At 44.7% G+C, this 23683-nt stretch overlaps 1 protein-coding gene across 1 annotated transcript in view; it reads left to right on the forward strand.

Annotated features, from left to right (window-relative positions):
- Positions 1–1058: 1058 nt before the first annotated feature.
- SLC1A1 (solute carrier family 1 member 1) overlaps positions 1059–23683 on the forward strand; it is a 61469-nt gene continuing 38844 nt past the window's right edge. The window contains exon 1 of the mRNA XM_060153467.1: positions 1059–1327. Within this exon, the coding sequence (XP_060009450.1) occupies positions 1237–1327 (91 nt within the window). The 5' untranslated portion in view covers positions 1059–1236. The remainder of the gene's footprint in view (positions 1328–23683) is intronic.

The following is a 23683-nucleotide window of genomic DNA, read 5'->3' on the forward strand; positions in this document are numbered from 1 at the left end:
AGGCAGACTGGAGCTGCAGAGGTGGTGGCGTGGTAAAAGGGAAGGAAGAAGTTTTGTATAAGCGAGGGTGAAAAAACTGGGTAGAAGAATGGAAGAGAATTAGAAAATTCACTTAGCTGCACTTACCTAGTTTCTCCACCTCTCCTGTGTCTGCCTTTCCAAAGCATCTGGCCTTAGGGATGGGCCCGCCCACCTTCTCCTCAGAACTGCTCGGTCGGTTTCTCAGTCCCAATCATTCTGCCGAGTCTCACAGCTTTGGGGCCTTGCGCGGCCACGGAGCCGGTCGCAAGGAGCGGCAGTGAAGTTCTAAGAGGGCCCATTCCAAGCCCTGGGTCCACAGACCATACTGTGGGAGCGTCACCTCCCTCGGCTTAAGGAGGAGAGTTAACAATACCTGTGGGGGCAGGGGAGTTTGAGGCCTCGTGTGTAAGTTCACAAAGTCCTGTCCTGCTCACCGCCCCCCCAGCACTCTTTTTTTCCCCCTCCTCCTAGAGGTTTCTAGGAGGCTTTCCAGGCTGCTGGCCAATCCGAGGCTGCAGTGGAGAAGCAAATGGGACCCAAGACAGAACTCAGTTCCCCACGACTCTCCCCACTGCGATGCTGCACTAGCAGTGGCTGGTATGGAGAAAGAGGAGGCGTGCTGGTGTGCCGAATGAAGTCCAAACCAAAGGGGCCAGCGACTCCGCCCCTCTGGATTAGGGAGAGGAGGAAACCATAAATCCGAAAACCTAGCCTGACCAATTAAAAAAAAAAAAAAGCGAGAGGCTCCAGCCTAAGGCTGGGGAGGAGCACAGCGGTCCCTGAGTAGCCGTCCCCGCTGCAGCCACAGCGTGGGAGCCCTCCCACGCCTGCTCCACCGGGACCCCCGGGCGCACCACGCACGCACCCACCCGCCCTCCTCCCTGGGCCGGCCGCTCCTCCCTCTTTCCTCGCTGGTTGGCCGCGGCGCCGCAGAGCGCGGCGGCGGCAGGAGGAGCCGGGCGCGCCCGCCACGCACGGCCACCGAGCTAGCAGGGGCTGCAGGCGCGGCGCGCGAGCTCAGGTGGCGGCGGAGGCGGCGACAGCGGCTGCGGCAGCGGCCAACGCACACCCTCTCCCCAGCGCGCCCGCATCCCTCCTGCACTTAGCCGCGGAGCCGCCGGCGGTTCCCGGGCTCCACCGGCCTCCGCGCGCACGGCCGAGCCCCACGCACAAGAGCGGCCGCCTCTCCTGTGGTTCGGAGCCCGGGCGCCAGCTATGGGGAAGCCGGCGAAGAAGGGATGCGACTGGAAGCGCTTCCTGAGGAATAATTGGCTGCTACTCTCCACCGTGGCTGCGGTGGTTCTAGGTGAGCTGCGTGGCGGGTGGACGACGCGCGCACCCTCACGCCCTCTCAGCGCCCAGGCCGCGTGCGGGGCGGGCGGGTGCGAGGGTGGGCGCGAGGGTGGGCATGGCGCTGGCGCACCCGATGCTCGGGTCCCTCGGCTCCCCCTCGGCCTCGGACACCACGCGGGGGCTTACCCTCGAGGGTGTTGATTTCTGCGTGCAAAGAACAAAGCTCCTTCGGGACTCCCGTTTGGGTGTTCCGCGAGCTGCGGGTTCCTGCTTTACCCAAAATGGTCAAAGGGGCTTGCAAGGGAGAAAGGGAAGCAAGAGCTCTCGGTTCTTCCCGTGTGGAAGCAAATGTGGTTTAATTTTTTAAATCCTATCTGCTCCCCCCTTTTTTTCCTGAACCATGCGTTGTCCGGACAGGGATTGAGTGTGGATGATGGTTCCCGATTGGACTGGAAGAGGCACCTGAACCTCAGGGATGGTCCGGTTCCCGCGGGGAGGGAGGAGGTGGATGTTACCTTCGGTCGGTCACCCTGGGCAGTGCCTGGAAAGTGCCTTCCCACGCGGCTAGCCAATGCCCGCACTGAGGCACGGAAAACGTGCCAGATTCGTGCTTGAATTCAGGAGTATGTAGTTGTGGCCCGCAGGATGTCAAGGGGAAGAGAGCTATCAGATTTCTCCCTTTCCCCCGTGCAAATCTACCGAGGTAGCCTCCCTGAGCTTCCTTGCTCTCCACATTGGTTTTCTATTGAAAGTAATTTTTAAGTCATATGCGCTTGTTTTTAAACAAGGTGTATTTAAGTGATTCATTCCTGAGAAATCACTGGACTAGGTGAATGTCAGATCCATTGCTCAGAGGTATGAGTTGTTCCTATTTAGACTCTGAATTTCTGCCAGGTTGTCTGTTTTACACCTTGGGCCCTGGGATGCTCCTCTTTGGCGTTGGCGCCTGACTGCCTCCTTTCCTGTAAGAGTTGGCACAGGTGGGGACACCCAGCAGGTGAGGCTCCTTTGAAAACCCCACCTTCCATTTGGAAACTGGAGCTGGGGAGAGGGTTAGCCTGTACCTCTCCCAGCCTCATGCACTTTTCTCTCCAGCTGCTGCTTCTGAATCTCAGAATATTTGGTGTTGCCTGCTCCCCCTCTTGGTGCCCAACCCCCCGCCCCCCCAAAAAAAGTCTGTGGAGGTTAATGGATTCCTCAGGGTCAGATTTGTTCCTCCAGATCCTTATGCAAAGTCAAGTCAGGTTTCTAGTAAATAAATAACATTCTGGAATTACCTTAGTAGAGGCCACGTGTGGGAGGAAAAGAGAGAAGTAGAGGAGCAAGTCTTGACTGCTTAACTCTTTTCCCCAAGAAGAACCACATGGTTTAGGGCATTTGTTTTGTTTTGTTTTGGTTGGTTGGTTGGCTGGTTGGTTGCGTTGGGTCTTCATTGCTGCACGCGGGCTTTCTCTAGTTACGGCGTGCGGGGGCTACTCTTCATTGTGGTGCGTGGGCTTCTCATTGCGGTGGCTTCTCTTGTTGCAGAGCACGAGCTCTAGGCATGTGAGCTTCAGTAGTTGTGGCGCGCGGGCTCAGTAGTTGTGGCGCACAGGCTTAGTTGCTCCGTGGCATGTGGGTTCTTCCCGGACCAGGGCTCGAACCCGTGTCACCTGCATTGGCAGGCGGAGTCTTAACCACTGTGCCACCAGGGAAGTCCCTGGTTAGGGTGTTTTTAAGGGAATAGTTATCCCACCCCATCACGTTTTAAATAACAGATGCCTCAGAGAGAGTGATTTCTTTTCCCCACAGCCAAATAGCTGAGATGGCCTTGTTTGTTTTCCTAGTGACAAGATTCCAGAATTAATTGTTAAATCCCATTTTAAGGATGGTTTTGGGTAGCCTGGCATTTCCCTCCCAATCCCCCATGGGCGTGAAATGATCCTGCCTTTTCAGCTGTGGGGTTTTCCAGAGATACTCACCTATTAACCAAGTGTGGCACACTAGTGTTGAGTTTACCGATTCACTGGAGGCTGGTTTGGCAAAGATTTTGAAAATTGTCCCCTGGCCTTTGGAACTTGTTGCATAAATACGTCTTCAGAGTCACGGGAGATAACATGTCTGTTTTGCAGACGTGGCCTTTGGTGTCAGATGGGCAATTTCCTCCAGTTTTAATGTGGGTAAGCCCCAGGAGCTTGATTCAGATACTTTGCTCCAGAAAGGAAAAACACCATATAAAAATTGTAAGCGCTCAACTGAAGTCTTTCAGCACATTTGCAAAAGGAGCAACATCGGGCAGTCCCTGAGCATTTCAGCTCCTGGTCTGAGAAGTCAAGCCTACACCACCCTCAATGTGTCCATCACAAGGCACTTCCCAGAGTCCTCCTCTTTTCCTCATTCTTTGGAACACTGGGCTTGAGTGCAAAAATCATACCTCTGTCTGTGTAGTCTGTGCTAACTCATTCTGGTTTAAACCCAGAAGTGAAATTGCAGCTAACTTATAACAGGGATGCTAAGTCCATCCATAAGCCCTTTAGGCCATGATAGTAAGTTTATTTTTATAACAGTCTTGATTGATACAGAAATCACAAGCACTCTCATGTAGCCTCCTTTCTGAACCTTTCAGTATGTGGATCTTAAAGAAGAAAAAACAGTTAAACTTATTTATTACCCTGACAGAATATCATCTTCTGATTAAAATTGAAATGTTTTGTCCCTGCTATAATTCAGCAGCACTGACACTTTAAAATATTTTGATTTTTGAAGTGAGGGGCAAAGGTTTTTCCCAGCCATCTTAAAGCCTCTGATTTTTGAAGACAGCATTTGAGGGGAAATGAAATTAAAAGTCATCTTTATTAGGTGTAAAAGTTAATTTCTTTCATGGACAAGGAGATGCTAAAAGCTAAATACTTCCTCATATTCTTATTCATGAGATAAAGGGATTGAATAGTTAAGTGACCATCTTTGTTAATTTCTGTGAAACCCTACAAGGTCTTGGAAATAATATCTTGGATTTTCAGGTGAGAGGCCTTTACTAAAATCTGATTAGGAACAATTTTCATTGCATCTATTACAATTCTTTCAAGCTTTTTCCCTGCTTCCGTAGTGTAGTAGTATGAGCACAGAGCCTGGAGTCAAGAGTTCTAGATTTGAATTCTGATACTGTCATGTTCTACCATTTAGACAAAATCTCTGATTCTCTGGAATCCTCAATTTCCTCATCTGGAAAATAGGGATATAGGTCATTACCTCATTTGCTATTAGAGTTGTTTAAGATAATGTGAAAATATCTAGTTGTGTGACTGGCATATAACAAGTACTCAATAAATGTCATTTTAAGATGATTTGAATAATTTCATTGTGAGGAAATTAATATTTTCTTATAAAATAAGGTCTCTCGTGGTCTTTCTCTGTTCTGCTTGGTGTCCAGCCTAGAATTCTGAGTCCAAGGTGATTCAAGTGTTTTGATGACGTGTTCTGTCTAGGTGAACACCATCCTCCAGAGAATTATTTACTGTTTTAAAAGGATATGGAAAGGATTAATCATTTTGTTCTGTGCCCCATAGCCTGATTCTCATTTCACTTAACAGGGCAGAAATTATGAGGGAAGAATTTTAGTGCTTTCAGTGGGAATTCTGTGCAAGCAGAATCTGTGTGTGATAATTCTGTGTCCAAGCGTTGTGATTCAAGTCAGCCAGTACTGATCATAGCGTGTATAATGTTGGTAAAGCACTCATGGAACCCTCACCCCGTTCACAACATAAAGCCTGATCTTTCTGTCCAGGTTGTGCTTTATCTCAGTGCTTTATTTCAGTTGTTTGAAAAATCTGATTTCCAGGTTGTGGATTTTCAGGAAAGGAAATAGCTGTTGTTATTTACAGGACAGAGCTGGCAAGCTTATTCATCCGGAATAATTTTCTTTGGAGCACTAAAGAAAGGGGTCATTTACAGATTCAGATTCCATTGTCCAAAATCGAGAACAATTCCTTCATGTTCTTAGTAATAACCCTTGCCCTACCCAGCCTTACGTCTCCTACGCCGGAGCTCTTGTATCTGGCAGTGCTAATTTGAGTCATGGTGTAAGCTCTCTTGCTCAGTTTCTACGTGTCTGTGAAGCTCCTGAAGATCGGGGATCGGGCGGGGAGACGACTGCAGCTCAGCGTTCAGAATGTATTTTGTTATCATGAAACTCGTGCTCTGGCAGGTCTCAGGCCTGGTGCTGCTGGGCGTCTAATCAGCTCAGCCTTGGAATATACCTGTAGAGTAACTGATGCTTAAATCATTCGCTCATTCAACAAATATATATTGGGCACCTACTGTGTGCCAGGGACTGTTCTAGAACCAGGGCACATAACAGTGAACAAAATAAAAACCCCTGTCCTCATGGGACTTATGTTCAAGTGGAGACAAGCAGACAGTAAACCGGAAAAATAGGTAAACTACAATGTAGAGTATGTTAGATGGTGAGAGTGCTCCAGAGTAACAAAGCAGAGAGGGCGCTGGGGGATTGCAGGTTGAAATAGGGAGAATGGGAAGGCCCTGCTGGGAAGGCGAGAATTGAAGTGAGACTGGAAAGAGGTGAAGGAGCACAGATATCTGGGGAGATCCTGATGTGTTTAAGGAAGAGCATGGGGGTGGAGTGAGGAGGTGGGGGGAAGAGGCAGTAGGATGGTGTGAGTTCTTATAAGGACTTTGACTTTTACTGGGAGTTGGGAAACGATTAAAAGGTGTTGAGCAGAGCAGTGACATGGTCTGATTATCTTTTAATCAGCTTTCCCTGGCTGGCTGCTCTTTTGACCACAGACAGCGGAGACAAGTGTGGAAGCAGAGAGACCAGTTTAGGAAGCTAGTACAATTAACCTGCTATGTATTTTTTTAATTAAAAAAAATGATTTATTTTATAATTGTTCTGTATAAGAAAGTTAGGATCTTGTTCTGCTATGTATTTTACACTTTTCTAATCTCATTTCCATCATGGCTAGTGAAATCTTAGGAAATACTTAAGAAAAAGCAATGAAAAAAATATTGCAGCTATAAAGTAGGCCTTATTGTTCACCGTTATATGGACGAGGAAACAGACTTGGAACAGTGCAGAACTCGCTCAGGATCACTCAGATAACAACTGGCAATGCCCAGTCTTCCTATACTTTTCCTTCCTCCCCCTTTGGACTGCTGTCCTCTGTCTTGTTCCCCATCTCCCTGTCATATTTGGTCCTTGCAGACCCTCCTGGAGACCATGGTGGTCTGGCTGTATGCCACATCAGGATAGGGTATGAGGATTCTGTAGTGTGCACTTTGGGCTGTAGTTGGCGCCTTTCTCCCCTGAGACTGAGAAGGGGCTGCAACATGCCTCCACAGGACTCTCGGAATTGCAGTGTGTGCCCTGGAGGAACACTGCTCCTGTGGGATTTGCCAGACTGATCAGCCAGACTGGTCTCCACTCTAGGCTCAGAGCCACCCTTACACCTCTGTCCATGAGGCTGCCCTGCTATTCTTTCCACCTTCAAAGCCTGCCCTTTCTACCTTGTAACTAAGTGGCTTGGTGTGACTGGCACAAAGGGTGTGATTGAGGGACATGGGGGGAGAAAAAGCAAGGCTGCCACGGAGGTTGGCGGCCAGATCCTAGAGAGACTGGAATGCTATGCTGATAAGTCCAGACATGCTCCTGAGGACAAAACTGGACAATGACATAGGCAGGACTGTGCTTAGAAAAGATCCTTGAGGCAGATGGATGTGGAAAATGGATCCGAGAAGGGTGATCTTGCAAGTGGGCAGATCACCCTAGGGGATTACTGTTAAGGTCCAGGCAGAGAGAGAGAGAGATGGGGGACTTAGCAGAGCAGCAGCATTGAGAGTGGAAAGGAAAGGACAGCTCTGTGAGGTGTTCAGCAGGTTAATCTGATGCGGCTTGGCTAGGTTTAGTCCTCGGGAGAAGGAGGTGGTGATGTCTAGCAGGAGAGGAAGTCCCGGAGGGGTCAGCAGCTTGGAAAAGAACTATCACGCTCTCCCACTGTACAGAACCAATGTCTACTTGCTTTTTGTTACTGTATAGTTAGAGTGTATTCTAATTTCCTGCCTTCCCCACTGACCCATGAGCCCTTGAGAGAAGGAATTCTGTGTTGCCCCTCTCTATACCCACAGCACCTGTCACAATACCTGGTGGGCTCAATACATTTGTTATATTGTTGTGTCATTTATGACTCAGAGAGATAGTTAGATGTTATCCTTGTTTATTGAATGAGTAGATGAGCCCAAAGCTAAGCTTGAATTCCACCATACATTCTTCTCTGCCTACTTCAGCCTCCTCTGATCTGCATCAGTAAGACAGATTAACACTTAGTTTACATATACTTATCAAGCATGTTAAACTTTTCTTCTTCAAAACTAGATTATAGACCCCTAGAGGGCGAAAGCATTCTGATTACCCTCAGCAGGCACTAGAAAATGAAAGGAGACCTTAAAGTAATGAGACTGACTCTAAAACACTATATAAAAAAGTGAATCTTTGTTTCTTGTCAGAAGGAAGAGAGGTTCGGATTAGCTGGAAGATCAAAGAGATTTCATTCATGTGCCAACTCCAATTTATAGGTAGTGGACTGTGTGGTGTGATATGTTTGTTGAGAAAGAAAAGTTCTGAAATTGATTACCAATGTCTGCCAAGGGCTTAAGGTCAGGAAATAGTGGCCTGTGTGCTTCATACTTGTTGACCCTGGGTCAGAAAGTCCCTGAAGTTCCTTCTAGCTTTAAAATCCCTTAGCTCTATGCTTGTATAGTCATTCCTCAGTTCATTGCTGGGAGTTAGAGGAAGTCTTCCTTAGGGAACTAAGGAAGGGTTAAAAGTCATTACTGGAGGGTAAAATGACCTTGATGTTGAGTCATTTGTTCTACATCTGTGACTTGGGGTGTAAAATGTAAATTGTGTGTGGGACTGTTACCAGGGTAATGTTCTATGTCAGCCTTAAATTATTCATCACAACAGTAATGTAAGGTCTAATAAACTTACGTTGTTTCTATACATGTATATATATCTTGCATGTATCTGCTTAATTAAGTACCTTTGAGAAGCCATCCTTTAGCTGACTTGTCCCTAGTTCCACATATTGAAGGATTAGGGAAACAATTTTGGGCTTTGAATGCCTATGCCTGGTGCTTTCAGTTTTTAAACCAAATCAGAACCCACCAGAGTTGGGGAATCACTGAAAAGATTCTGATTTTTGGCTGATCAAACTTAACCCATCTGTCAAAAATTTGAGCAGTGGGCATAAGAAATAAAGGAAGCTTCAAACGACGACATAAGATGTAGAAAATTATCACATGCCAAATTTGGATTTGGTGGAGCTCATATAGTAGCTCAGATGAGTAAAAACCTTGGGTTGCTCAGACACGGTGTAAATAAATGGGATTAGGAATTAGCTGTTGGAGAGCATATGTGTGCTCATAGGAACACTTGCTTATTAAGAGAGAAAGCTTTCCATGTTAATTACTTGGGAGAAATTGTGATTACCTTTAGCAGAACTGAGACTGAAAATAGCTGTCCTATATAGAGAGTCAGTGACATGCTGGCCTGGTGCCAGGCAGCTCTGTTCACCTGAGGAACTGCAGATCTCCCCCATGTTGATGTCGCTGGAGATCTGGGGTCACGAGTACCGTGGGGACTCCAGCACTCTCGAAGAAAATGAGCTCATCTTAGACGGAACTGAGTGGCCCACTTAAACTCCCCCGCAGCAATGTCTGTTAAAGTAGCAAGTCTTTTCAATGGCCTTTCCTATTTTGAATGTTAAACATACATCTAATAGAAGATAACATTGAAGACAGTTACTATTAAGCCAATAATTCACTTCGGAGCTGTAGTTTAGCACAGCAGATAGATTTAGAAGGAGCTGATTCATTATAGTTGCTGAGGAAAACAGCCCCAAACTGCGACAAAGAGTGCTCTGTTGTAATTAGAACGCTCCACAGTAACACCTCTGTTAATGGAAAGGAAGTGTTTCAGTGACTCACTCATTGCCAGAAATGTTACTACCCTACCTTTGAAAAATATCTGCCCACTGCCTGTTCCATTACCAGAGGTAGAATATTTCCTTTCCAGCAAATACTCCTGCACTTTCTGGGATGGGCAGACCTTGTCCCAGCTCACAGACACTTCATGCTGTGTGTCCTGGGTGGTTCCTCTCCCAGGCCCAGCCCCAGTTGTATGAGCTCTGGGCAGTGGTCCCCGCTCTGCCAGGAGAGTGGGGACTCTGTGCCTTGTCCTCTACCACGAGACCCAGAACCAGCACTGAGGAAACAAGACCCTCCCACCAATCCCTCCACACTCAGGCTAAGGTCTTTGTTCCCAGAGCCCTTGTTGGTCAGAGTCCATAACAGGGTCCACAAGCAGAACAGTTGTCACAGCAGATTTTCCTGTGTCCAGGAAGGGTCCTAATACCAGCATCATGTGACTCTGCTAGGTCTGCATATTGAAGCAAAGTGGTGGCCTTTGGGACTGGAACTTCTATTCAGAAGTGACCTCAGCGGGGGTCTGCACTGTGTGTTAATTTTTACAGCTGCATTGAGACAACTATGCTCTCAGGGGGTTAAAACTGTACTTACTTACTTGGCTAAGGAGGAAATCCTTAGAGGACAATGCTTAAATGAGATTATAAAATTAAATTATTTTTCTACCACTTGAGAGTTATCTGGTTACTTATAATTCAGTAAAGAATTAAGTCAACAAAAAAATCACCATCACCAGAAATGCCAAACCACAAAAAGCCTAATCTCCGAGCATTACTGGAAAATAAACTGATTCTGTTCTATTTCTGTGGTTATTTCATATACTTAATTGTTTTCTGAGCCACGTAACCACTTTACAAGTTTCATATAAGATTTCCCAAATTATGAGACAATGAGGGAGACACATTTTCTTCTTTGAAAATTTCTTTTTCTGTGGGTAACCAAGCCTAATAGGTAATATTTATTGAGGGCTTATTATGACTTTTATGCACATTATTTCCCATTTGAGCCTTAGCACAATGAGGTAAGAAGTGTACTTTTTTTACAGAAAAGGAGACTGAAACTTACAAGGCTTAAGTCACGTGAGGTCACAGTCAGAGCTGGGATTTGCACCCAGGAGTGACTCCAAAACTGCAGTTCTTAACTATTAAGCAAGGCTACTTCCTAATGAACCTTGATACACCTAATTGATAGTTCAGAGCATTCTTGCAGACTTCACTCTTGTACAGTAGCTGAATAAAGCCTAGTAGCCTCCTTCTTACTCCATCCCTTGTCTGTCTCTTGGCTTTTCTTTATCATGTCCTTCAACCTGAGACATTCTACAGTATTTAGTCCTTCCCCTATTCATCTCCCATATAAACCTTCTATTTGAACTTATTCTAGTTGAGCTTGTCTAAGAGTTGCTTTCCCAGGATGTGTCATACTCTCCTGCCCTACTGCTTTTGCTCATGTGTTTCACCCACTGTTATCCTACCCATCCTTGATGGTGGATCTAATTTTCACTTTTTTCATATAGACTTCTCTGACTGCCAGTCAGAGATGATTTCCCTTCTCTGTGCTCGTATAACCCTTAATTTATTTTCCCAAATTGTACTGCATTTGAACCACTACTCCTAATCCTGCCCTGTGGCAGACATCACTAATTGATTATAGGCACTCTTTACCTTGGAGCTTTGCTATGACCTCAGAATCCTCAAAACTCTTCTCTAGGCAACTACTGTTAATCAAAGGGAACTGGCATGTAAGACGAAAAATATTGTCCATTGCTGGGAAAATCTATTCATTTTGCAATTAATTTAAATTGAACAAGTGTTGATGTTAACGGGCAAGAGATGCAGAGTTGAAGTCTGTGTTTTGTCTTAGTCTGTCAGGCAATATGTGCACAGAAATCACTAATATGAGTGTAAGTGTTGTAAATGCTGCAGGAAAGCTACAACACGCCTTGGGCCTTCAAAGAAGAGGGGGAATTGAGAAACAGGTGGAACTGGGAATTGGAGGAGGCCAGGAATGGCCTTGAGCAGGTGTGGTAGGATTTCTGGGCTTGAAGATTGGAAAGATGACAAACCCAGGTAGAGATAATGATAAGAGTACAGGGGTCTTTATCTTGTGTCTGATTTCAGTATTGTATGAAACTATTTAATATATGTATTGTTATGTTTTTACAGCTTCTCTTTCTTATCTCAGTGTCCTGAGGGTTAAAAAAAAAAATGCTGTCTTATATGGGTCTGTCACACTCATAGCATCTAACCTGGTACCTGTTTCATAAGAGATGCTCCCAAATATTTTTGACTGATTATAGAACCTTCTTCATTGAAGAAGAGGTCAATCCTTGATGAGCCTATCCCATCGACCCCCTAGTTACCCAGTAAGTTGCATGGGTTTTTGAGTGAAGACCCTGAGGAACTCTTATCCAAGCTGGAGTCATCTGAAATATACTTTACTCCTAGTTTGGGGGCCCCAGAAGAAGGGCAAGCCTAATCACTAACAGTTCTGAAGCCATTTTAGTGTGAGCTCAGCATGACCCTGGAGCTTTCAGAATGGAGAGCATCTTTCTACCCTGAGGAAGATCTGACCTTTTCAGGAAACCAGCACAGGAATGAGCCTGATCTCCAGAGAGTTCTTTGGACTAATTAGACTAACTAATAGTTCCATACAATACTGAAACTGGACAGAATTAGAGAGATTGGAAGATCCATCTGGCTTCCCAAAGTTGGGCCATGGCGTGGAGCTGAATCACCCTTGGATGGTAGAGTCTTTTTGAATGTGGTATTTGGCAACTCCTATGTCTTTCAGTGAATTTTTTTCTAGGTTTTCCCCCTCCACACATCATTTCACATCCCTGTCCAAATTCTGCCCATTTCTGTCCCTGTCTGGAGATTATTTCTATGATAAGAGATGAATTAGCCTGTCTGTGCTGCTTGTTCCAGTAGACCTTGAGCTTAAACAGCTTGGACAAACAATAGACTTGGTTGTTAAAGATTCTGAAGATGAGTTTTTACTTTTTTTATTAGCAAAAGTTAATTGTCAACCAGGAGACATAACAGGTTTGCTCCATTTCTGCTTCCGCTTCATTGATTTCTTTCTCACACCTAGAGAATTTCCTGAGGTTTCATCACATGGGAGAAATTCTGAGTTCCACAGAGTAACAGAAGTTGAGCTCTTGTTTGTTGCCAGTGCAGAACACACAGTCCCCGAGAAACATGCCCAGGTCTTCTCTGTAACTGGTTTGCCATTTGCATTGAATATAAGTATTTGCCAGTAATCTCTAACTAGCTTGTTTATTTTGAAAAAAAAATTAGAAGTTTACATCTACTGTTGTTTAAGTGGAAATGATTGGGTAAGGTTTGGCTGCGTTGGGTCTTCGTTGCTGTGCGTGGAATTTTTCTAGTTGCGGCAAGCGGGGCTACTCTTTGTTGTGGTGCATGAGCTTCTCATTGCGGTGGCTTCTCTTGTTGCGGAGCACAGGCTCTAGGTGCGCAGGCTCAGTAGTTGTGGTGCACGGGCTTAATTGCTCCGCGGCATGCGGGATCTTCCTGGACCAGGGCTTGAACCCATGTCCCCTGCATTGGCAGGTGGATTCTCAACCACTGTGCCACCAGGGAAGCCCCCTTGGCTGCTTTTTAAATTGCAAGTAAGTAACCATAGAAGACTGGATTTATTGAATCCAAGATCAAGATCCTGCAGTGCTCATCGCTGAGTTTTTAAAGGCTTTTTGAATCCTGTTCAGGGCTCTGTGTTCTAGGGGAAAGTGTTGGTAGATCACAGTGAATTTTGCAGTGAGGTTTGCAGCTGTGACTTTTTGCTTAGTTTCTCTCTCTTTCTCCCCTTTTACAGCCTCTCCCCATGCCCTGGAACATCTGTTCATGAGGGCAATACTGAGAAAGGAGGCTGAAGATCCTCACAAACGTAAAACATTCCAAGATTCCAAGAATAAACAAAATCCTCTAGTATTACTGTGAAAAGATTATACTCACCATGTTTGTTTCTTTTTTTTTTCTTTTTTTGGTCTCTGCCAATCATCTTAAATGCATTTATACTTATCTCTAGACCTTAAATCTAATCCATTGTTTTTATCAAATGAGCTAAACATGTGGAGGTACTTTATAAAAGTATAAAGTGTCTTATAAATGTTTGTTATTGTTTCCCATAAACAAAGAAAAAAGGGAGCCATGCAAATTGTAAAACTTGAGTCCTGGTTACAATGTTATTCCTTGAAGACACTAATATACAATGTTATCTTCGTGTGTTTTCTAGGGCCCAACTCTCATCCCTGTGAAAAGACATCTGGCCCTTTGTAGCTATATGACATGTTTAATATTCTATACATGAGTGTTCTTTCCTTTCAGAAGTAATAAACAAGCTGGTCTGTCTTTGCCTTTTTTCTTTCAGTTAGGGTTAAGAGAAGCATCTGAGGTATTTAGAGAGAGAAATCCCTGACCCAAACTTTCAACACTGGGTACCACTTTCATTTTAATTTAGGAAATATTATACAGTTCTTCAAATACACCTTAACTCATTTGAAGATGAAAGTAAATATTTCTGCAGTCCTTCTGGGAGTGGGGAAGGAGAGGTCAGAGTTAAGGCTCCATAGAAGTTAGGAGAAGAGAGGGATAAACAGTTGGCAGGCAGGAACATGGTGACACAATTTTGAGGCAGAGGTGAGGAATGGGCTGAGAAAGTTGGGGAGTCCCAGTTACTTAGACTTAGCACTCTGGATGCAGGGTTCATCAAGATGGGAATTCCAGGCTTGTGACAGGTCTAGAAAATCCAGGATGACTGGCTCCCTTCTCTCTCGCAGAGGTCCATCTCTTTCCTGCTCTCAAATTGCCCCTGACTAAACCCCACTGTGGGGTAGATGGTCAGATTTCTTTTACACGTGGAAGGAAGCCTTCCTAAGATTGTGTAATGAACCAAGAAGGTGTTTATGGGAGTTGTAAAACTGGTTACTGTAAAGAGGTAGGGTTCCCGGATAATCTGGTGTTAAACCCGAGGAAAAGATGTGTCCTTCAAGCAAAGGATTCCAGGGCCTCTCCAAACTGTGTACGTCTGAGTGAGGAGACTTGTCATTCCTTCAGGGACTTGGAGACCAAATATTTGCCTGCGTACCAAGGAGGGGAAAGAGTGGAGTATGGCCACAAGGTAGATGAAGATCTTTCACAGGAATGTATAAAATAACCTGATCGGTAGAATGACCCATGAGTTTAGCAGATGTGAACCATTTTAAGAGGGAAAAAAAAAAAGTAGAATAAAGAAAGTCAACCACAGGTAGTAAACAGGAGATTTTAGAATCCACAAGTCAAGTCATAGATAGGTATCTCAGGAAATAACCCAAACACACATATGTGGGGCTGACCCATCTTTAGGGGGGAGGGACAGTCTGGTTGTTCCTAGCTTAGAACAAGCTGGGCCTCTAAGCCAGTTGAATGCTTGCTGTAGAGACTGGATTCCTGTGGGTTGGTCCTATAACCAACCTTATCCTCACTTGAACCCAAGGGACTCTTTGGACTCCAGGGGCTCCAGAAGCCTGGGAGAAGTCCCAAGGTGTAGGAACCAGGCACCTAACTTCTCATGGGTACATTACTATACCCATTGTCCATCACTGGAGAGGCCATATTTATGATGCCTCTCTGGGTTTGATGGCCCTGGGACAACGTGGCAGAATTGTACCCACATTCCTATAGCCCAGTTTTCACGCTCTGCTAATGGTACCCTATCTCAGCTATTTTCTCCTGCCTTTTGTAATCAGATTTGATGAGTAACGAATAGAAAATGCAGTGGTTTCCTGGGCATATGCATTAAATAGCAAAATGGTTCACTTCAATGCAGCAGGTATTGGCCAAACATCCATGGAGTGTCAGGCACTGGTGCCTGGGACATTACGGGGGTAAAAAAGTGAGCATACAATGCTTATGCCTTGGGAACTTGCGATGAAGGGAGGGGCTGAGATAGAGGTCTTTTAGAGGGGACAATAGATGAAGATGAAGCTCTGAAGGACCCAGAGAAGAGACTCATCTCACCTGGGGAGAGACCCTGGGAAAGGCTTTCTGGAGGAGGTGACTCTGTTTTGAGGGGTGATTAGCACTTCACTAGGCAAAGATAGTGACAAAGGGTTTTCCTTGGAGGGGGATCTGTGAACAAGCGCACAAAAGCAAGGAGCATCTTTAAGAAACAGCAAGGAGTTTATTGTGACCAGACATGATAAGATCAATGATGATGAAGATGTGAGGGCCTATATCAGCTAGGGCAGACCTGGCAGAAAACAGATGATCCACTCACTCAAAAGTATATAACTGGGGCTTCCCTGGTGGTGCAGTGGTTGAGAGTCCGCCTGCCGATGCAGGGGACGCGGGTTCGTGCCCCGGTCTGGGAGGATCCCACATGCCGCGGAGCGGCTGGGCCCGTGAGCCGTGGCCGCTGAGCCTGCGCGTCCGGGGCCTGTGCTCCGCAACGGGAGAGGCCGCAACGGCGAGAGGCCCGCGTACCGCAAAAAAAAAAAAAAAAAGTATATAACTGAACAGACTGTAATCAAGGGACTACTTACAGAGTTAGGTGGGGTTAAGGGATGGTGAGGCACCCAGGGCTAGTAACTGTGGGAAGCTGTTAACTCTCCTATGCCAGAATGGTCAAGGGAAGGGGGGACAGTGTTATCACAGTCCATTGGGGGCTGGGCTGCGACAGAGTAAGCTGCTTGATAGGACCTGTATGGCCACAGAGGAACATAGCCACTACCAGAACCATGGCAGGACAGGGAAGGAATGAAGACAACATATACCCCAACTTTTCTCTCTCTGTCCTAAGATCCACAGTTAGTGCTTCTCCTTGGCTAAAGCCAGAGGGCAAGGAACCCCAGGTTACATAATTGGTAGAGATCACTCTCCCGGGACACAAAGCGGGGCAGAAAAGGACAGAAGGTAAATCTAAAGGGCAAAGGGAGAATAACGGGCACAGAGCCACATGGCATTGAATGCCATGCTAAGAGGTTTTCTTGGGACACCATTATCAAGTTCTACGAATGATGGTAGAGAAGTTAGTCTGATGGTGTCTGGTAATACTGGAGGCCTCTGCTATGGGCATTTTGAGAAGTAAGTGGTATAATGACTCCTGTATCGTCTGTAACCATGTACCAGCATGACCATTCTCCTACCTTGCCCTATCCCACAGGCCCATCCCCATGGCTTCCACAGCTAGAAGGCCTTGCCCTCACATCAACCAGCTTTTCTTTCATGCAAAGAGGGCCAGCGTGGTTGATCGAGAGGGCACCCAGAATATCAGTGACACTTTCGCTCTCCCCACTCTTCTAACTGGAAGTGACAGAAAATCCCAGTTGAACAGGCTTAGCCAGAAATGTGGGGGGTCGGCATAGAATTTATGGCTCAGAGAATTTAAGAGCTCAGAAATGGTGAGTGGTTTCAAGTACAGCTGAATTCAGGGGTTCAAAAATATCATTCTGTCCTATTCTCTCTTTACGTATAGTCTCTGAACTCTTGTGTTATTTTCACTCTCAGGTAAGACACTTCCACTGGTGGTGAGATAGCTGCCAGCACAGTTCAAGGTTTCCATATCCCTGCTTCATACCCAGCAGAAAAGAGAAAATGTCTCTCTGTTCAAATAAGACTCTGGGGCCTTGGCCTGAGTTTCACTCAGTCCTAATTGGGTCGATGACCATTCCATAATCAGTCTTGGTACTAAGGAAACGAGATTATCTGATGGGCCAGGCCAAAGTCACTCCTTCATCCCACCCTCTTCCCCTAACTTCTGAATTAGTTATAACTTGAGCTGGACCTGAAACATATTGAGAGTTGGGAGATATGCTATTAACAGCAGAGACAATGGATATTGGGTGGCAGTTACAGCAAATGTTTTGCCTTTTATCTGTTGTGCTCCTGAACTGTTTCCTGAATGCACTTGGTGTATACTCATTGCTAAGCTTTATTGAATTCATAGCATTACAGAAACATTTGAAGTTGTTTAGATAATAAACACATACTTTGAAAATAATTAAGACAGAAACTACTTTAAAGCCTGAGGGAGGGGAAGGAAAATTAAGTAAGGACCACAATTGAATTTTTGCTTTGAACTCTTAAGAATTTTAAAAAAACAACCCCCCGAACCCCAAAAACCCAACCTATTGCTAGTGTCATATTTAGTGATGAAAGTCTGAATGCTCTCCCCTTAAAATCAGGAATAATGCAAGGATGTCCACTCTTACCACTTCTATTCAGTATCTCACTGGAAGCCTGATCCAGTGCAATACAGCAAGAAAAAGAAATAATGAACATAGATTGGAGAGAAATAAAACTTACCCTGTTCACAGATGGCACTGTTTTCTACATAGAAAATCCCAAGGAATCTACAGAATAACTCCTAAAACTGGTAAGTGATTTAGCAAGGTTGCAAGATACAAGATTAATTCCCAAAAAAGCATTTGTTATTTCTATATACTAACAATGTAAGATTGGAAATGGAAATTTTAAAATATTATTTAAAATAGCTCCAAAAAGTAAAAGATCAGGTATATATCTAACAAGATGTATGAATAGGATCTATAGTTGAAAATTACAGAACACTGATGAAAGAAATTCCAGACCTAAATAAACAGTCATACCTGTTCATAGATTGGAAGATACATCATAATGATGATGTCAGTTCTTCTGAAATTGGCTTATAGTTTTAATGCAATTCTAGTCAAAATCCTGGAAGTATTTTTTGTAGATGTATCAGACAAACTGATTCTAAACTTTATATGGAAAGGCAAAGGAATAACAAACAATTTGGAAAAAGAAGAAGAAAGTTGGAAGAATCACAGATGACAGTAATCAAGACTTTGTAATACTGGTGAAGGGATAGGCATATAAGTCAATAAAATAGAATAGAGATTCCAGATTTTTGACAAAGATGCAAAAGCCGTTCAAAGAAGAAAGTAAGTCTTTTCAGCAAATGGTATTGGAACAGCTAGACATTCATATGCCAAAAAAAAAAAAAAAGAACCTCTACCTAAACATCATATTTTATACAAAATTAACTCAAAACGGATCATAGATCTAGAAGAAGAGTAAAAAAGAAAATTTTCAGTCTTTGTGACCTAGAGTTAGGCAAAGAGTTCTTAGATATTATGACCAAATAGAATTCATAAAAGAAAAAATTGATAAATTAGACTTTATAAAAAAAAGAACCTTTGTTCTATGAAAGACACTGTTAAGAGAATGAACACAACAAATCATAAAGTTGTACACCTTAAATGTATGCAATTTTTAATTGTCAGTTATATTTCAATAAAGCTGGGTGGGGGGAAAGAGACTGAAGAATCTTACATACTATGAAAAAATAATTGCAGATCACATAGCCAACATGTCTGCACTTGTATCCAGAACATAAGAACTTTCAAAACTCAATAGTGAGAAAACAAATAATCCAACTTTAAAAAGTCACTTCACCAAAGAGGTTGTCAAGTAAACACACAAAAAGATGTTCAGCATTATTAGCCATTAGGGAAATGTAAATTAAAACCACAATGAGACAAGGAAAAATTTTTTTTTCTGTTTATTTAATTTTGTATCTATGTGAGATGCTGGATGTTCAGTAAACGTCTTGTGGTCATCATCTCAATGTATGTAAGTCAAATCGCTGTGCTGTGCACCTTAAACTTATATAGTGCTGTATGTCAATTAAATCTCAATAAAACAAGGATAAATTATGAAAAAACACAAGATGCCACTACATGCTTATTAGAATGACTAAAATAAAAAAAATCCAGTACTGACTGCTGATGAAGATGTGGAGCAACTGGTCCTCTTAAACCTTGCTGGTGGGGATGTAAATGGTACAACCACTCTAAAAAACAGTTTGGCCTTTTCTTAGAAGTTAAATATACACTTACCATATGACCCAGCCATCCTACTCCTGGGTGTATACCCTAGAAAGAGAAAAACTTATGTTCACACAAAAACTTATACACAGATGTTTATAGCAGCTCTAGTCATAATCACCCAAAACAGGAAGCAACCCAGATGTCCTTCAGTGAATGAAAAGCTAAATACTGTCCACCTATAAGAGGTGATCCATTCATCAAGAAGAAGGAACATATTATTGATATGCAGAAAACATGGATGAATCTCAAGTGCATCATACTTAGTGAAAGTAACCAGTATTAAAAGGCTACGTAGAGTATGATTCTATGTACAAGACATTCTCAAAAAGAAAAAAACATAGTGGAGGAGAACAAATCAGAGGTTGCCAGAGGTTAGGGACAGGGTGTGTGTGTGTGTATCACTGTAAAGGTATAGCATAAGGGAGTTCTTAGGGGTGATAGAACTATTCTCTGTTCATATCCTAATTTTGACGGTGGTTGTAAGAATTTTAACACATGTTAAAAATCATAAGACTGTGCATTAAAGTTCAGTCTTACTGTATGATAAATACACTTAAACATACACACACACCTTAAGAGTCTGGCTGGTACAGACAGGCCCAGTGTTTCAGGAGGTGTTCTATGTTTAAATGCTGTGAGGAATTCCTTCTTTCTGGTGTCTTTTCATTCCTGTGAAGAGCGAAGCCTCCAGTGGACTGATGCTGCCCTCCTACGGAGGATATCTGATCTGATTGTTTTTGGTATTTTGGGGCGTGGAAGATAAGGGATCTTCTTAACTCCACACCTGCAGGGCCAGCCAGGGCCTGCCTTGTTACCTGGACACACGTCACATGGAGGAGGTTGGGAAGGCTTTCCAAACACCCTTGAGCTGAGGTGTTTTTGTTTTCGTCTTTTTAAATAAATTTATTTATTTATTTATTTTTGGCTGCGTTAGGTCTTTGTTGCGTGAGGGCTCTCTCTAGTTACTGCGAATGGGGGCCACTCTTCGTTGCGGTGCGCCGGCTTCTCTGCGGTGGCTTCTCTTGTTGCGGAGCACGGACTCTAGCCACGCCAGCTTCAGTAGTTTTGGCACACTGGCTCAGTAGTTGTGGCACATGGGCTCAGTAGTTGTGGCTCACAGGCTCTAGAGCGCAGGCTCAGTAGTTGTGGTGCACGGGCTTAGTTGCTCTGCAGCATGTGGGATCTTCACAGACCAGGGCTCGAACCTGTGTCCCCTGCATTGGCAGGTGGATTTTTAACCACTGCGCCACTAGGGAAGTCCCTTGAGCTGAGTTTTGAAGTTGCTGAAATGGTAAACAAGTAAAGTCGGAAAGCAGAGGGCCTATGTGCACAGGCTCAGAGACCTGGGCACTGGGGCGGGGCTGGGGGTAGGACGGACCAAGGAGCTTGCATGCCACCCCGTGATGGGAAACCATTGAAAGGGCTTTAAGCAGGAAAGTAACTCAGCCAGGTTTGCATCTCGGAAAGATCGTTCTGGCTTTGATTTGGAGGATGCATTGGAAGAGACAAGACCAGAAGCAGAGAGAGTGTTAGGAAGTTGATGAAATAGTCTTGGTGAGAAATGAGGCCGACCTGAACCAAGGTGGTGGCAGTGAGGATGGAAGGGAGAGAGACAGATTGGAGAGTTTTTTAGACAGTAGAATCAGCAGAACTTGGTGGCTGTTCGATGTGGGCCTGGGATGGGATGCAGAGTTGTCTAGAATGTCCCCAAAGTGTACCACTTTAGACCCAGACTGCTTCGGTATCTCAGCTGTGTCACTTATTTCCTGTGGACCTTGGGCAAGCTACTTTACTTCCTTGTGCCTCAGTCTCTCACCTGAAAATGAAGTCACCTCACAGAGTTGTGAAGATCAGTCAGAGTTAATTATGCTTAGAACAGTACCTGACCATAGTCTACACAGCCCTCAAAAAATGTCTGCAGTGACAACACAATTTAGGAAGATAGGGAACTCTTCCAGGTATCTATTTCTTTTTTAAAATTAATAAGCCAATTAATTAATTTGGTTGCGCTGGATCTTAGTTGCGGCAGGGAGCCTCCTTGGTTGTGGAATACGAACTCTTAGTTGCAGCATGCATGTGGGACCTAGTTCCCTGACCAGGGATCAAACCCGGGCCCCCTGCATTGGGAGCTCGGAGTCTTAGCCACTGCACCACCAGGGAACTCCCAGGTATCTATTTCTGTGTAACTAATTACTTCCAAAGTTAGTGGATTAAAATAGCAATCATATTATTATCCCTCGTCATTCTGAGAATTATTTGGGCTCAGCTAAACAATTCTTACTTGAGGTCACTTTTGTGATTGCAGGGATATGGTGGCTGGGCTGGAGTCAACTGAAGGGCCATCACTCACGTGTTTACTGCCTGGAAGACTCAGACAGCTGTTCTCTCTCTCTGTCACTCACTCACTCGCTCTCCCATGTGGTCTCTCCAGCCTGGCAGCTTCAGGATAGCTGGACTTTTTACATGGTACCTCAGGGCTTCAAAGTGAGTGTCCCAAGAAGAGAAACCATCAAAAGCCACCCCTTTTCTAAGCTAGCCTCAGACTCCATGCAGGCTCATTTCTGCTGTATTTTCTTTATTAAGGCCATTACAAAGACCTACCCAGGTTTAAGGGAAGGGGACAGAGACTCCATCTCCTGATGGGAAGAGTGTCAAATAATGTGTGGACCTATTTTAAAACCACCAGCTAACCCAGGAGGAAAAGTCAGAAGTCTTCTGGGAGAAGGAAAGATAGGTTTATTTTTAGTATGTTGGGTCCCATGTTGAGTTATATATATCTAGGTAGAGATTGCCTGAAGACCTGGAACTTGGGAGACAGAATGAGGCAGGAGATAGAAGTGGAAACTGAATCTATAAGAGCAGATAGGATTACCCTGGGAGAGTGGACAGCCCATGAAGAGGTCAGAATACAAACTCCTTGGCAAACACCAGTATCAGTGTGGAGGGGAATGTCCAGAGGTGGGGAGATGGAGAGCTTACTCAGCCTGGCTAGGTTCCTCCAGACATCCATCCGGTTTTACTCGTAGGATGTTGCAGTCTGAGAATTCTTTCTCTGGGTCCTAGCATCCTCTTGGCAAAGAGTTATCTTTTCAGCCAGAATGGACTCTTGGACCCACGTTGAGCATCCTCTCCCCCTCTCGCACCAGGCTGCTACTGTCAGAATCTCCTGCCCTTCCTGGAAGGCCAGGCAGTGCGTGCAGGAAGCACAGCATTCTGATTGCTTCTGTCCTGTACATTTTCAGTATGGGGCAAGGAATTAGATCTTCCTCCCTCCTTCCAGTCAGGTGTTTTCCCTGAACTGAAAGATTACTTGAGCAAGTTGTTAGGAAAGTCACTTCTCTTCAGCCACCTAAAAATGTTTTTTCTGAATTCAAGCCACGTCCCTGTGACTGGCCTTCAGTTCCAGATCCTTTTAGAGAACCGCTCTGGTACTAGGGCTAGCCTGGTTCCTCTTTGGAGTTGCCATAAGGAAAAAGGAAGTGACTTGCGATTCCACAAAAGAGCCAGGCTCCAAATCAGATGTGTCTGACTTCAGAGCTGAGCCCTTCACCCCAGGCATCCTTCTAAAGACACCACTGTACACCTACCCTGAATGGCCTGAACATTTGGACAGTTTCCTACGTGTCTCAGCCCCTACATACCTCAGCCAGCTTTATCTCCAATCCAGGAGATAAAGCCCACCCCTATGCAAACATGTTCAATGGCTTCTCACTATCTCTACTAATAGCTAATCTTGGTATATTACGTTATAGTGTAACACATGGTTTCTCTTGTTTAATCTGCACAATGACCCAGTTATCGGAAGGGACCTACGCTTAGGGAAGTATAAATTCTCCTCGCTGGCATTCTAGGCCTTTCCTGGTGTGCCCCAACTTAGGTTTCTGTCTCAGTTCTCTAAACCACGCCTCGAGCACCAGCCAAACCACTGGCCAAACTCATCCTTGTAACCTCTTCATGGAAGGAGCTGCACTTTGGGGTCTGACAGACCTGGTCTCAAGGCTGGCCATGTGACCATGGGCAAGTTTTCTAACCTTTCTTGTATGTATTCATTTTGCTACATGATTTTATATAAGGTACTTGAGCATCCTTGGATTTTGGTATATGCAGGGGCTCCTGGAATCACTCCCCTGTGGCTAAAGTAATGCAGGGACAACTGTACATTGTAGAATAAAGGCTTGTTAGGTTAGATGACTGTAAAGGTGCTTAGGACAGAGGCACTTGATGAGTGTTTTTCTTCCCCTGACTCCTCTGTCTTTGGCTGTTTCTCCCACTTTCCTTCTTCTTCAATAATACCTGCCTTTTGAATTCCTATTCTATTATGGAAGGTGCATCTGAACCTCTCCCTTTCTTAATCTAGCCTAATGGGAATTTCAAGAAAGTCTTGAATTCCTACAAACTCTGGGGTGGCCTCCTCTGTAGACTCGCAAGCGCTTCTGACTATCATTATTGTGCATGTCCTGTCCTGCCTTCTAGAATGTAGGTTCTTGATGGCAGGGGCAGCATCCTCTCTTTGGCCTCTCTTCCGGT

This window comes from Lagenorhynchus albirostris, chromosome 7 (assembly GCF_949774975.1).
Source record: "Lagenorhynchus albirostris chromosome 7, mLagAlb1.1, whole genome shotgun sequence".
In the NCBI taxonomy this organism is placed as follows: Eukaryota; Metazoa; Chordata; class Mammalia; order Artiodactyla; family Delphinidae; genus Lagenorhynchus; species Lagenorhynchus albirostris.